Source organism: Paramisgurnus dabryanus, chromosome 13, assembly GCF_030506205.2.
Source record: "Paramisgurnus dabryanus chromosome 13, PD_genome_1.1, whole genome shotgun sequence".
In the NCBI taxonomy this organism is placed as follows: Eukaryota; Metazoa; Chordata; class Actinopteri; order Cypriniformes; family Cobitidae; genus Paramisgurnus; species Paramisgurnus dabryanus.
In genome coordinates, this window is record NC_133349.1 from 3,978,409 (window position 1) to 3,994,201 (window position 15,793).

The 15,793-nt window shown below is 37.5% G+C and overlaps 1 protein-coding gene across 1 annotated transcript in view; it reads left to right on the top strand.

Moving 5' to 3' along the window:
- Positions 1 to 14,451, top strand: part of eif3ha (eukaryotic translation initiation factor 3, subunit H, a) — an 85,707-nt gene extending 71,256 nt beyond the window's left edge. Inside the window, exons 6-8 of the mRNA XM_065298895.1 lie at positions 2,595 to 2,715; positions 11,631 to 11,763; positions 14,183 to 14,451. Coding sequence (XP_065154967.1) covers positions 2,595 to 2,715; positions 11,631 to 11,763; positions 14,183 to 14,280 — 352 coding nt within the window. The 3' untranslated portion in view covers positions 14,281 to 14,451. The remainder of the gene's footprint in view (positions 1 to 2,594; positions 2,716 to 11,630; positions 11,764 to 14,182) is intronic.
- Positions 14,452 to 15,793: the final 1,342 nt, after the last annotated feature.

The following is a 15,793-nucleotide window of genomic DNA, read 5'->3' on the forward strand; positions in this document are numbered from 1 at the left end:
ACGGAAAGTTTGCGTAGGATTTTACGTGTAAAAATACATGGCACATACAGATATTGAGTAAAAGTAATTGTTGCTTTTTTGCCCCATGTTCACTATATTGATTGCTTTTTTCCCAAAGCTTACTGCAGTGCATTCTGGGATTGCCTGCATGCAATGTTTTTGATACACTGTTAGCATATCTGGAAAGTGCTTTAAAATATTGCCTGTATAAAGAACAAGTAACTGTGGGTTCACACCAGCCGCGTTTGAGGCGTCAAATTCGTATGCCGTTTAAACATTAAGGGCCCTATTTTAACGATCTAAGCGCATTGTCTAAAGCGCACAGCGCAACGTCTAAATGGGCGTGTCCGAATCCACTTATGCTAATGTAACGACGGGAAAAATGGTTTTTGCGCCGAGCGCATGGTCGAAAAGGGTAGGTCCTATTGTAATGGGAGTATTTTGGGCATAACGTGCAGTAAACCAATAAGAGTCACAGCTCTCATCCCCTTTAAAAGCAAGTTGCACTGGCGCTATGTCTAATCCCTATTTAGATGACGGACTTTGTAAACTGAAAAACTAAGCGGAGGAAGAAGATCCCCAGTTTAAGATTAATGTGAAATAATTGTGTTGTTTTTCACTTGTATTGAATTGTTATTTTTTTATTAAAACCTTTAAAACCCGTTTTCTTTTAGTCATGGAAGTAAAAAGCAGGCTTGTAATTGCTTTAAATGTATGGCTATCCAATATCATCAAAAAATAATTTACAAGTATGTAAGATAAGGTTTGTACTCTAAAAATACTTTATTTGTAACAAACAGGAGATAAAGAATTTACAAACGGCTCTCCTCACATTTCAGCACTTTGGACAGCGTTTTTTTTAGCAAAGAGTTTTTTTTAAGCATTACTTAAAAATGTTTCTCATCCCACCATATCCACAGGTACAGAGTCATCATATACAATAAATCCGTGAGGTAGCATTAAAAAAAAAAACATTTAAAAACAGATGCATTTGTTTAAAGCAAAGCATTTATTTACTTACCAGGCTGCAGGTGAAGCAGCTCTTTGCGCCTTCTAACGTCTCATAATTAGTCCTCATTTATGTCCAAGAGACTCAATAATAATCTTTTACATTCAATCCTTTAATCTTTCATATTTAAAAGCATTTTTGTGCTGCTGCGCATTCATGTACCTTGTGATAAGCAAACCCGCGTTGTCCTCCCGTGTATAGGCGCATTTTACTAATGCGCTCTTTAAATAACATAAAACACATTGCGCCATTGACTTTAGACTTTAGAGCAGGTTTTTGTTGGTCAATGGCGTAGTCTATTTTAGTTGCCTCAAAATAGCAACGGGCCAACAATGCGCCTGAACACACCTCGTTTTCAGACCAGAACGCCCATGGCCGCAAAAGGGGGCGCAAATGCATTTGCTATTTAAACAACGCGGCGCTAAACGTGAAAATTAGGAAAAATTAGGGAAAAACGTGGAAACTAGCGAAAGACACTTGCGTCGCGCATTGCGCTGCATTGCGCCGGGTGTAAGATAGAGCCCTTTGTGTTTACTTGCGCGTGAAATTCTAGTCATCGAGACACAGACATTTGCGTCATGGGAGGGGCTTCTGCGACTCCGCTCGCTTCCTGTAATCACGTCACTACTAGAGCAAGCTCCTGATTGGTTAACGCGGCTCGTTTTTCTGCCAAAGTTCAAATTTTTCAACTCGCGCGTTTCACGCGGCAACGCTAAATTCGCAAACTAGATGCACGAAATGAAGCGGAATCGCGTGTACCATGTCGCGCTAAACGCCTTAGTCCCAGACTTAAGTGCATGTATAAGCTTCCTTAACTTAAAAACACCTTGCACATATCATGAAAATCAAATCTAATTTTTTCCATGTTTACGTGCTATAATTGGGCCAACAGTGCTTTTATCAACCTAGAAAATGTGAAAGATCAACCCAGTAACTTAGTTTTGGTAAACCATTCTCTGCAACCATGTGAAAAAATAGGTCATTGAAATTTGGCTCCCCTTCTGATGTCAGAAGGGGATAATCCCGCCCTTTAATCTGCACTATCCAACCACAGCACTGCCATTTAGTGCAGAGATCAGCTCATTTGCATTTTAAAGGACATAATAAATAATCTATTAGGATTATAATAAATAATCTATATGATATTTTGAACTAGAACCTCACATATGTACTCTTGGGACACCAAAGATTTATTTGACATCTTAAAAAAAAGTCTTGTGAAATGTCCCCTTTAACATATATCAGTGCCATTGTTCAAAATGCATATCACTAATGTTTTTTGTAAGGTATGTTTGTAAAAAAATTAATGAAATGTAAAATAAGTCCTGGATTAATCTAAACCCTGTCTTGAAAATTGCCCGTAAGGGATTTGGATATATGGTGGCCTTCAATATTCACCATGTGCTACGGTTAGACGTCTCCAAAGACTGTGTAAATTAAGATCAGATAGACGCCCTTATTAACTAAAACTGTAATTCTGTCATCCTGGATTTTTAATTGAGAAGCAATTTTGCTTTGAAGTGCAGTCAAACCTTTATAACGCAAACTTCGCTCGACTTAACTATCTGTCTATCTGTTGCTATAGTAACCATCTGGAAAAGAGCCTTCAGCTGCTAATGGACCGCGTGGACGACATGAGCCAAGACATTGTTAAATTCAATACGTACTACCGCAACCTCAGCAAGCAACAACAGCAGAAGCAGCAGGTACTTTTGCTTTTCCATGTCTCATCTCTGTCCTGTTATACTTTCTCACCCGCACATTTTTCACTGTCCTGGCTGTTGATCTCTCAAAAATTGGCTTTTTAAAGGGCTCGTATTGCATGCAGCAATGCCATTTTAGCCTGAGTCATCATTTGGGGTGACTGAAATATCCAATTACATGCTTGATAACAGAAGCGTGCCTCCAGGTGTGCATGCAACATCTTAAAGCAAATTCAGAGGCTTTGATTTTATTGACTTACACACATTATCTGATTTTTGTGATCAATGCTTGTTTGAGGTAAATGCAACGGGTGAGACAGTGAAATGTAAGTGTATGTTTAGAGCAAGGTTAAATGGTAAATTCGACAGCCAGCTGATAGAAGAGCAACTTTGATTGAAATAACCACTCGTTACAACCGACGTATGCAGCAAAGCATTTGTGAAGCCACAACACGCACAACCTAGTGGCGGATGGGCTACAACAGCAGAAGACCCCACCGGGTACCACTCATCTCCACTACAAATAGGAAAAAGAGGCTACAATTTGATTTCTGTTGAGACATTCAGATGGTAGAGTCAGAATTTGGCGTAAACAGAATGAGAACATGGATCCATCATGCCTTGTTACCACTGTGCAGGCTGGTGGTGGTGGTGTAATGGTGTGGGGGATGTTTTCTTGGCACACTTTAGGCCCCTTAGTGCCAATTGGGCATCGTTTAAATGCCATGGCCTACCTGAGCATTGTTTCTGACCATTTCCATCCCTTTATGACCACCATGTACCCATCATCTGATGGCTACTTCCAGCAAGATAATGCATCATGTCACAAAGCTTGAATGATTTCAAATTGGTTTCTTGAACATGACAATGACTGCGTTTACATGCAGCCAATAACCCGTTCAAATCCGGAATATTAGCAATAACCCGGTCGCGCACGTCCATGTAAACACCGGCAAAAACCCGAATATGCTCATATTCCTGTTTTTAAAATCCCGAATATTACCCCTGGGTTACCTCTTTTCTAACCCGAAATTTTGGTCATGTAAACGCGCATCGGGATATTCCCATCAAAAGGAACATTGATTTGTATACTGCGCATGTTCTATTCGCAAGGAATCTTGGTCTTCTGAGTAGAGAAACTTCTTGTATGCGCCAAAAAACCCGCAGGGAGTAGAGGTAAGCATGGCGAGAGAGATGCGCCACACTTTTAGAGCGAGGAGGAAACCAATTGCAACAATCGCGTTTTTCACGTTAAATTAATATATAGCTATTCTTGTTTTTCAAAGCATACATGTATAATAAAGGCCAAATAGATTGTCAATAGTTATGAGAGTAACTTGTTTTTTTTTTGTGTGTGTGTGAATTTGAATTCAAAATGTAATACTATGCTATTCATATTTCGTTAAATACAGTGAATGTGTGAAAAAGTTAAAGATGACAGAATAACTGTAGCGTCGTCTGCATCTTGATGCAGTTTCTAAGATTAAAATTACTTTAATTTAACTGATCGACACAAATACAAAGCGGCATAATATAACTGATTGCTTACAAGCATTAAAACCACTTAAAATAAAAACCTTAGGTTTTTTCTTTGTATACAGCGTCCGCTCCGTGTATAAGGATGTTGCAATAACGCCGGTGGCTTTATTATTAACTGACTGAATACTTATACCTGACATTTAGATATGAAAGTTTATCATCAACAGTACCTGCGTGAAACATTATAAACATTGGTGATCATCTGCCGACTCGACTGTTTCTGCACGTTCTCAGTCCGCTTAATTAACGGCTTTTCGTTCTATCCGCGTGAGGTAAACATTTTTGTTCTGTACTTTTTTACTTGCATGTATTTCTACATATTTTCGTCCAAGTAACACTCAGGATATAATGTAAGTTATTATAGATAGCATATAAGCTTGTTCTGAAAGGATGACAATTATAAAAATTATCCATCCAGCTTAATTTAGCCAAAATAATGATTTATTCGTTTTAATACTTTATAGATGTTAATTTATCTACTAATATATTATTGAAAATGCCATAAATAAATATTCATTGCCTTCTGTAAGCTATTGCATTCGTTTTGTACATTTATAGTTGCATGAATACTGTCTAATTTTTATTTCTTTAAGACACTGTTGTGTTCTGTATTTACCGATGCTCTGTAAATATGCACTTAAAAAACCTTCTTGTTAGAAAATCGTTCTTCAATTAATTTTTTTTTTCAAAAGTATATTTAGCTGAAGGCTAGTATAGCTTGTTAATCTTTTTCTCATAAAAGGAAAGACATGTAACTTAGCCTACCCTGCTTCTACATCGGTGCAGCTTGTTCTGGATTTAAATAATAATTTTATTTTAGTAAATGAAGGCGGTAAAACCGCATTGCGCAATAGTGAGCCACGCAAAATCACCGCATTTACCTTTTAATCACAGTTTACATCGGGATATTGCCAATTCCATGTATACAGGGGTAACTCTCTCTGCTCACGCATGTAAACGGATTATTCCGAATGTTTCAGAAACCCGAAACCCGACCTTAACCTGATCATAACCCGAATATTTACAGCATGTAAACGTAGTCAGTGAGTTCACTGTACTAAAATTGCCCCCATAGTCACCAGATCTCAACCCAATAGAGCATCTTTGGGATGTGGTGGAACGGGAGCTTCATGCCCTGGATGTGCATCCCACAAATCTCCATCAACTGCAAGATGCTATCCTATCAATATGAGCCAACATTTCTAAAGAATGCTTTCAGCACCTTGTTGAATCAATTCCACATAGAATTAAGGCAGTAGCCCTGAATGGACAAACTGCTATATAGAGCGCGTTTTGTCAATATGTTGTCTCAGACGATGACGTGTTTGTTTTGTGGTGGCTGACGTAGCTTCTCTATGCATTTCGAAAGTGAAGGGTGAGCGTTGGACTGAGCTGTTGTTTGCAATTCATAATCTCACCTCTAGATGTCACTAAAATCTACACACTGCACCTTTAAATACTTATGCAAGGTCTCTTAATTATACTATTTCCATGTTTAAGTGCTATGATTGGGTCCCCAGTGCTTCTATCAACCTAGAAAATGTGAAAATGATCAACCCAGTAACTTAGTTTTGGTAAACCATTCTCTACAAGGACATGATAAAATAGGTCGTTGAAATTTGGCTCTCCTTATGATGTCATAAGGAGCTCTTGTTATAATCATGTTATAATATATTATCTTTGGGGTATTTTAAGCTAAAACTTCACATATGTGCTCTGGGGACACCAAAGATTTATTTGACATCCTAAAAAAGTCTTGTGCCATGGCCCCTTTAAGGTCTTCTGTAAGTTTTTATTATATATTTTTTTTGTTAGTTAAGCACATTTAGATTTGTCACATCCATAACAGAGAAATGTCTCATTCATAATGCTGTTTTTTCTTATAAAAGCACACACAAAAATATTTATTTTTGTTCTTTACACAGCCATCTCTTTTCTATTGGTTAAATACTATTGCTTCTGGTTTGTGCATTTTTATTCAAAGATTTCCTTTAAATTTTAAAAGTACGTTATTCTTTTTGTCACATCCGTAACATATTTTCTTTATCGAAAACAGAAAACACAGTTATAGGCTTTTATTTTTCTTATCATGAGAGGTTTATGAAAAAATAAACAGATGATTCAGTATATTGGTAATAAAAACATTTTCTGATAAATTATATTTAGGTTTTTGACTGAAAGTGTCACATCCATTATGCTGGAATTGCTCTAAAGCAGATTTTGGGATATCTATCTCAGGCACGTTTTTTTAATTATAAGTTATTATCTCTTAATGAGCTGAATGAAATCTAAAAGGGTGAAAGAAAAAAGACTTTTGGATTGACACTTAGATTACGTAAGTCTGTCAGCATGAGATCTTTTGATATTCAAATCAAATTCATTCAATAATCACCTTGAATATTTTTAATAAAATGACAGTTTTTATTTTCATTCCAAATTCTCTCCAGTGTTCACTTGATTTTGTGATATCGTGTATGAAAGATAAATAAGCTAATGTGCCTTCCATCCCTTAAAGTGTTTTTTGTGTGTTTTATATTTTATTCATTATATAAATCCCTGTATGGTGTGTTATGAAGACGTATTTCTCCGTAGGAATGAGCCATACCATAAACGGCTGCCGCTTTCCCTGCCTGAGATAAAAGCGATCAATAGATGTTATTTAGAGTTCAGGCAGGCATCTAATTTACAACGCTGCCCCCCTTTCACATTTCATATTTTCATCCAATTCTCCAAGCCGACAAATGGGTCGAAATGCCCTTGACATTTTTGAGTTTTTCACTTTGCTGGCATTTTGTAAACACGAGGCCTGAAAATAGCAGATCTCAACAGGACAGATTAGCATGAAGCGATGGTGGACGATTCTGAAATCATTTCGTCAGACCTCATTCATGTAAGCCCCGCTTGAAATCGGATATCAGCGTAGCCTATTTTTCAATTCGATCGCTGATAAAATGTCATCACGTCCTGAATATGATCGAGCAGACAGGATGGTTGCACATTTGTCAAAGTTTTCTCCTGTTTTTGTTCTCTATAAATGTAAATATCAACAGCATAAGGGAAAGTGATAAGAATTTGGAACAACTTATGGTTTAACTATGAGATTAAAAGCATTAAAGTTTGATTTCACATTGATGATAAATGACTTTATTCAGTCAATGTTAAAGTTCCTGTTTGGTAGGAAGGTTAAGATGTTGCAACACATTTCAATGGTGCCTTCGAGTGGCGCGGTATAAGAGGGAGGGCAGACCCAAGCGGCTTGGTCCCAATCAGTTCACCACCACGGCTCTTATATCAAGCACGCTGAAATCTGCCGTAATTACTCTTGTCATCGATCATATCCATCCCGTCTCCGCCTCCACACAGCAGCGTGCGCGGCGGGTCCCGGGTGCACCATATAAACCAAATGACCCGAATCAATCACCATTTAATATCAAAGAGAATTGCCGCTGTGTTGGCAGTTTGCATTCCTAAATCATATGCCTAATTTCAACAAAAATGGCCAGAATCCTCAATAGTGAGATAAGTCACCAACACTAAAATACGATGTGAATTTCTCTTTTTCTTTTTTATTGTGAGAATATGGTATATTAAAACTTGATCTACTGCAGCTTGGAAAAAAATAATTGGCCAAGTTTGAAAACCGCAGAAAATGCCAGAAGCGCGGTGTCTGTTTAAACCGGCTCGAGGGTGAAGTAATGACTCTTGTATTGTATTACTGAGGAGTATGTGACAGTCTTGTATAAAGAGAAATGTCACTTTATTACATGGCTCGTTGGAATGCTCGATTCTGATTGGCCAGTCACAACATTGTCAGGTTTGTTATCTCGGGTCCTTTGAATTATAAAAAAAATGCATACCGGCAGTCCGCTTCACGTCATGCCGCATTACCACCTTGGGTGTGCATCATTTTTTGAATAATTCAACAGTGTCAATTATTCCTTACATATAATATTACATTTACAAATAATTAAACCAGATAGTGTTTTTTGTGACATTTTAACGTATTTTCTTATCTTAAAATAAACGTTTTTTCCTCGTGGAAGGTATGCATTCGTTTAAAAATGAAAGCAAATAAAATATTTCAAATCAATATTTAATGCTCATTACCTTAATTATGAGGGCCAGACAGAATCTGCTGACTTTTTGCTTTTTCTGCGATTTTTTTTTGAAAAATCTGCGGGATGATTTTAAATGTTTTAAAAAGATGAATTTAAGCTATAAATTCAATTTTTTGGATGATCATATGAATTCTTTAATCTGACTAGGAGTTATCTCACTTAATTTATTTCTATTTATAAAATGGGCAGTTTTGGTCTTCATTCTAATTGGTTGAAACGCTATCTAAGCTGTGATAAAATATCCCGCTAACCCCACGGTTCAGACCACATTACATAGTTAAAGTATCACTGCGCCACTGTTGCTGCGTACTGATTCATGAAAATAAACACCACAGTCTTTAATCATATATATATATTTTTTTTTTATTGCAGAATTAATGCCGATATTCGGATAAATGTCAATAAATATTGTTTAGTTATATCGTCGATTAAGAGAAAACGCTTCCCTGAGAAATCTTTTCCCCCAATTCATATTTCAGCTATTATCCACTACGTGCCGATCTTACCCAACTTAAACACTAAAAACTCAGTGAAAGCTCTGAATCTGATCTCTAACAAAATTCCTTCACAAATATTGAATAATCTCAGCTTTTTGCTAAAATCTTGACAGGTGATAAGATAACGAATGAAGGTAGGATGAAAAGTTTTTGTTTGTTTAAGAGCACAGGTTCTGTTCTTTCATTTAATATATTTTATGTTTATTTAAAGAAGAATATTTTTCTGGAAGGCATTAACATTAAACTAAAACTGGGTGGCAACTTTTTTTTTAAACGAGGAAAGAGTTAAGCATGCTTCCAAGCATATTTGATCCACACTTAATGTGTTAATGTTAATGTGTAAATTAGATGAATGTTGATTTATGAAAATAAACACCACAGTCTTTAATCATATTTTCATTGCGTCTTTGCTTTGTCTGTGTTTCGTGGGAACTGCGCTCTGTTGCAGACACACTTGATTCTGAGGAACTACTTTGTTTGGGGGACAAGTAATATTTGTACTAATATAAATACAACTTATTTGTTGTGTTTTATTTTATGAAATCCTGCTAGGCATATGAAGTAACCATTTTATAAAAGCAATAAGCTCCGCAAAGCAGTGGTGTTACAGTGCATTTTATAACAGCTAAGGGGGTTTTAGGTAGCCTGGCTCCGCCCTCCTACGTGCTTCCGCTTATTTTTCATTTCGCTTCAGCAGTACGTCTGGGATTTCTCTATAGAGTTTCGTTTTCTCCTGCAAAAATCTGCAGGACCAATCAGCGAACAGATGGGGGTGGCTAAGAACGATGACGTTGAGGTCGTGCGTCAGTTTGAGTTGTAGTTCAGTAATGGCAGCGGAGAAAGACGTGAGAAAAGCTATTCGGTCCGTTGTTGCAAAACTGCCGAATATACAGAAGTTAAAGCCGGAGCAAGAACCAGGTTTGCTAACTTTTGTTTGTCTGATTATTCTGACTTCTTGTTTCCGGACGGTTTCGGTGCATGATATACGTCACGACCACATGTTAGCGATTGGCTTTGGCAGATCCTGAGTGACTCTGGGCAGATCCAATAGTTTTAAACTTCAACAATGGACCCTCCTTAACGGAAGTAACGCTTTGCTATGGAGCGTGGCCAGACTCTCTGTACAAATGAAATGAATGTACGAGAGTCTGGTTATACCAGGCTAGGTTTTAGGCACTCCACTTCACATTGTGCCTAACAACGCCCCTTATCTTATTGCTTTATTGGAATAGGGATGGGAATTTTTCAATAACATAATTCTTGTTCATTTAACTCTTTCCCTGCCATTGACAATTTAACTAGTCAATTAAGAGAAATCGCTTTCCTGCCAATGACAAGTTTTTCCGGCAATCCAAATTTCCGCTATTATCCACCAGATGGCGCTTTTACCCAACTTATGAAACCCGGAACCAATCTCTTACGTTAAACAGTTCAAAACTCTGTATCTGATCACTATCAAAAGTCCTTTAATGCACTTATTTCAGCTTTTTGCTCAAAATCTTGTATTTTTTAAGAAACCTTAAAAAGAAAACAAATGAAGGTAGGATGAAAATTTTTTTTTAAGCAAAGGATCTGATCTTTCATTTGATATTTTGTATATTTATATATTGCATTGAGTGGCAACTTTTTTTTAAATGCTGGCGGGGAAAAAGTTTAATTGGTTTATAAAGGCTTGATTTTTTTGTTTGTTTTATCACAATTTCACAACAAGCTTAAATTAGGAGATATCCATAGCCCGCTAAGATTAAATTCTTTAGATATGTGTTTTTAAGTTGAAAACAATCATTTGGAGTTGCTAAAAGAACATATTTTGTGTATTTGGTGTAATGCAATGTGTTTAGGTGGTTTAAGTTTAAAAATCACATTATTTTCCACATTCTCTCAATTATTGTTGCTCCTCCAACCCCCCACCTTTTTAGAAATGCGACGATTTTTTCAAAGCTCATCGTTATGAAAAGTGAGTGTGCACTGATTGGCCAGGTATCCGGTGTATTGTGATTGGCTGAATACTTCAAGCGTAAGTGATGCGAATTATACGCCTCTTACCATATTTGGAATTTCAGCTCCCAACATGGTGGCGGTATCAATACTACAGCGGGAATAAACATTGCGCTTTACATATACATTTGGGTGGTGTTGCCCACACAGTGACGTAGATATATACCGAATGACCTAAAATTTCAGAAATGCATACAGATTTTTTGTTCAAATAGTATTTTACTGCATATTCGAATGTTCGACTGTCGTGCACACTCCGATTTGAAACTTGATGCAAACCAAAATCTAAGATTATTTATAACAAATAATTAAAGAAATGACATCAGTACATAAACACCTTCACATTTTGTACACATGTGTTAAAAAACAGACTGAAAACTGTAAAGCTAATATAATAAACGTGCTTTTCTAACTCTGAGCCATGTTTGAAAAGTTGATGTGTTTCATTGCATTTTATAGTTCTTCATACTTCTCAACGTGCTTTTTTTACTCCTGTGTCACAGAATGCAAGAACCTGAGTTATTCAAATGCATCTGTATTCTTACACACTGTCTGATTTGCCCCTAAAATGACACCTGAACTCAGCAGCTATGTGGCTTTTATTTATTCCTGCCGTCTCGTCTAGTGAGTTCGACTCTCTTCCGTGACTCGTCTCCATCTCGCCCTTTGGAAACCTTTTGTCTTGTTGGTACTGACCAGCGTGTCCTGTTTCTAGAGCTTTAGTTTACTTCACTCATCTGTTTCTCAATTTTTCTTTCTTCTTTAGTATCTCCAGAGACGACAGCAAGAGAACGCTCAGCGCCAGAGTCGTGGAGAGCCTCCGTTACCAGAAGAAGACCTCCTCAAGATGTTTAAACCTCCACCTCCTCCAGCACGCATGGACACGCTCCTCATCTCAGGTACTTGTGGGGTCAAACGGCCAGCGTTCTGCCCCCCCGTTAAACCATTTTGATTTTCCTGTGGTGCGTTATGTGCGCTATAAGACATTTACTGCGGAATTGATCAATTCAGCGATGAATGGAGCACTTGAAATGGGAATGCGCCTGAACCGCAGGCCTTAAATCTTCCCACTGTCCTGTTCCTCAGAAATGAATCTGATGGAATCTGTTGGAGCCGCTGCCTGTTATCTGACAGCCGGCATCTCTGTAGAGCGTGATTCAGTACTGCAGATACATCAATACATCACCTCAAACATCTTTTCTTTTTTACTGTAAATAACCTCCGGCCTATTTTTATTTTACTATTCTATTTTTATGCTATTATTCAATCTTCTTTTTAAAACGTTTTGCATTTAGTTGTGATGCGTGTGTGTCTCATGTCAAAGTATACAGCTATTTGCACCCTAGTATAACTTATTAAAAACAATATTTAATACTATTACACTTGCATATATTGTGTAAATTTAACTTGTTTAACTCTGTGGACCCTGTCCCGGCTCCAAAATTATTTGTTATTACTTAATATAAAATATTCCTTTAATTTTTAAAGGTCTGTCATGGACCCAGTGCAACATATGAGATACTGTTTGAAAGCTTAGAATCTACTTTCTGCAGATATGTATACTGTATACTGTATAAAAAAAGAGACTTATGAAGTATATACACTCTAACATGTGCTGGGTTAGTTTCAACCCTATTTTGGGACAAAAAGGGACAAGTCCAGCTGTTAAGTTAAAGGTCACCTAATTTGCAAAATTCACGTTTGTATGTGGTTTGAACATAATTGTGTGTCGCCTGTGTGTACACAACCACTCTGTAATGATAAAAATCTGCCCAATCCTTTTTTTAATGTCCCTGTAAACTCTCAACAGTCTCATGAGATAAGCTGTTGGTGTTTTCAGAGCAAACTGACATCACTTTGCACAGGCCCCGCCCACAACCATACAAAGTTAGGTCATAATATCTATCTTAAATCGTCTTTAAGTAATTAATTACTGCACATTCATTATAAACAATGAATTAAGGTGATTGTCTTATTAAAAACAGTGTATATTTTTGGTATAGATCACAATAAATGGGGAGGGAAGCAGCAGCTCATTTGCATTTAAAGAGACACACACACAAAAACAGCACTTTTTCCTGCACACCTTAAAAATTGCCTTTTTAAAATAGCATAATAAATGATCCCTTTTGTATTTGGACCTAAAACTACACAGACACATTCTGGTGACACCTGAAACTAATAGAACATCTTTAAAAAAATCACATATTAGGTGACTTTTAAAATAACCCAAAATGTTTACGTTTGACCCAACAATGGGTTAAAATAACCCAGCATATAGTTGGCTGGCGAATTTTTTTTCGATGGCGCACGATGCAAAGCTCGTCAAAACATGTATTTAACCCTTCATGTGTGTGGCTCATCATGTCAAAATATGTGTTCAGCGCGTCATGTGAACCTATGTGCATCATGCGTCATGTCAAAATAAGTCCCTGCTGCAGAAGCTTTGAAAAGGTTTATAATAAAAGAGATAGTCACATTTGCCAGATACTCGTATAATCTCATGTGTAATCAGTGTTTACTGTTAAGGGAGTGTCTTGCGTGTATTTTGTGAAAGTGAATGTCTCTTTTATCATAAACCCCTTCGACACATGTGCAGCAGCAGTGGTGGCCTGTGACTTTTTTTTGAGGGCACTCGATGCGAAGTTCGTCACAACATGTATGTAGCCTGTCATGTGTGTTGTTCGTAATTTCAAAATATGTGTTTGGCACGTCGAGTAAACATATGTGCATCACGTGATTTGTCAAAATAAGTGCCTGCTGCAGACGCGTCTAAAGGGTTTATGATAAAAGAGACGCTCGCGATTGCCAGATAATCGCATAATCTCATGCCTAATCAGAGTTTACTGGGAGTGTCTTGCGTTTGTTTTGTGAACGTGAGCGTCTCTTTTATCATAAACGGTTTTGACACGTGTGCAGCAGGCACTTATTTTGACAAAACACGTGATGCACATGGTTTACATGATGCAACAAACACATATTTTGGAAACACTGCAACACCCATGACACATATTTTGAATTTGCCCCCCTCAGAAGAGCAGTCACCGGCTACCAAACCCAATGGGTTGGTTTTGTCTCCTTTCAAGTGTTTGTATATATGTATATGTATAAATAAACTATATTTAATTATTGTTTAATGCTAAAATATAATAATATAAGCGTTTCATAGCTTTGTCTTTGCCAGACTATTTGGCTGCAACTGCCCGTGTTACATGGTCAGCACTTTTTACGCCCGGGTGCAAATAGTTCCTCCAATTAAACGAACAATGTCACTCGGTCTTGTTATATATCATTTGTTTTCTTTTGCTTTCTCACAAGGACAAATCAACAACTACTGTCAGAACATTAAGGAGTTCACCTCCCAGAACCTTGGGAAACTGTTCATGGCAGAGGCCCTGCAGGGCCACAACAGCTAAAGAGAGCGTGCCAAGAGAGAGAACGACGGGACGAGAAGAGACACGGATGCGGCCAAACCATCTGCCTTTCATATCTCTGAAGAGCAAAAGTATATTTATGATGAGCTTTGAGGAAAATCTTTTTGCAATATGTACTTGTACGAGGCCAATAAAAACGGACACATCTCTCTTTGCAGTCTCCTATGTGAGTTTTCTTGTTTGTTAGCCTGAGTCGCTGCACATCTGCCAGAGTCCTGCTGTTTGATTATGGTGATTTTCAGGGCCCAGACTCAGAAACGCTCGGCTGAACCAGCAATCACGTTCAAGTTTTTGAATGATGGTGCTTACAGGGCAGCCACTGTATTTATATTCTCCATCATTCTGTTTAGATCTGTAATAAATTCTGCCGTTTGGTTTTGAAGATTATTTCATCCATAGGTGTGCTGTCTGTTTTTGATGTGTGCTGATTGTCATAACAACAGCAAAGTGACCCTGACACGACGTTTACTTCAAAGACGAGCGCTCTTTAAACTTTAACATTCATTTCTGGCTGCCTCGCAACTGTTGGTATTTCCTTAGGGAAATGCAAATGTAGCTTCCCCGTTATAACCTCCAAACAGAGTCGTGCGTGAAGCTTTCACAGCGGCCCTGTGTACTGAACGACACCGGTTTGGTTGTTTTAACGAGGCTGTCGAATTGGCTTTAATCACAAATAATTACGTGCTCTCTGAGCGCCGTGCAGCACTGCGCCTACTGCTCATATTTTTCCACAGCAGGTTACCGACTGCGGCCCACCCAGAAGAAGCTGCACAAACTGCTTTAATGCCTTCGCTATGTAAAGATTTTCGTGCCAATTCTAGCAAAGCAAGAATAATGATGTGCGCTTAAAGGTGTTTGGCAAAGAGATGCATCTGTTATTGTTGGGTAAATTCGATCAATTGCTACATGATCAAGTTACGCAAGCATTGAGCTTTGCACAGTGCTTTGCTTTTATTTAATCCAACCTGCTGTTTCTGAACATCTGAAAATTCCCATAGAGTTATAAACATGAAAAATAAACAAACTAAAACTCATTTCACAGAGAGAATTTGGAAAATACACAGATAATGTATCCCGGGATCGTTTGATTTTGGTTCATGCACACTGCCAGTGAATTATTTATATTATAATTATTATTATTTATATTTTTTTCTTTTGAATTGCATCCCACAAAAATGTATGTGTATTTTTGCACTTAGAAGAATATTTGTTATAATATCTTTTTTTATATGTCATTATAGTTTTATGTTGTAAATGTTGATCTGATCATGTTGTGCATGCCTCATCACTATGGCTCCATCCGAAATCTCTAAAATGATCAATTTTAAAGCAGGATGACATCAAGGCACATCCGAATCCAATGTTTGCTACTTCCTGACTTCTCCTGAGATACCTTCATCGTCTTGTCCCGCAATTTTACGCATGTGTACTGGGAATGTGATTGGTTGAGTTTGGTCGAGTTTGAAAAAAAAATGGCGCCCAAGAATCACAAATG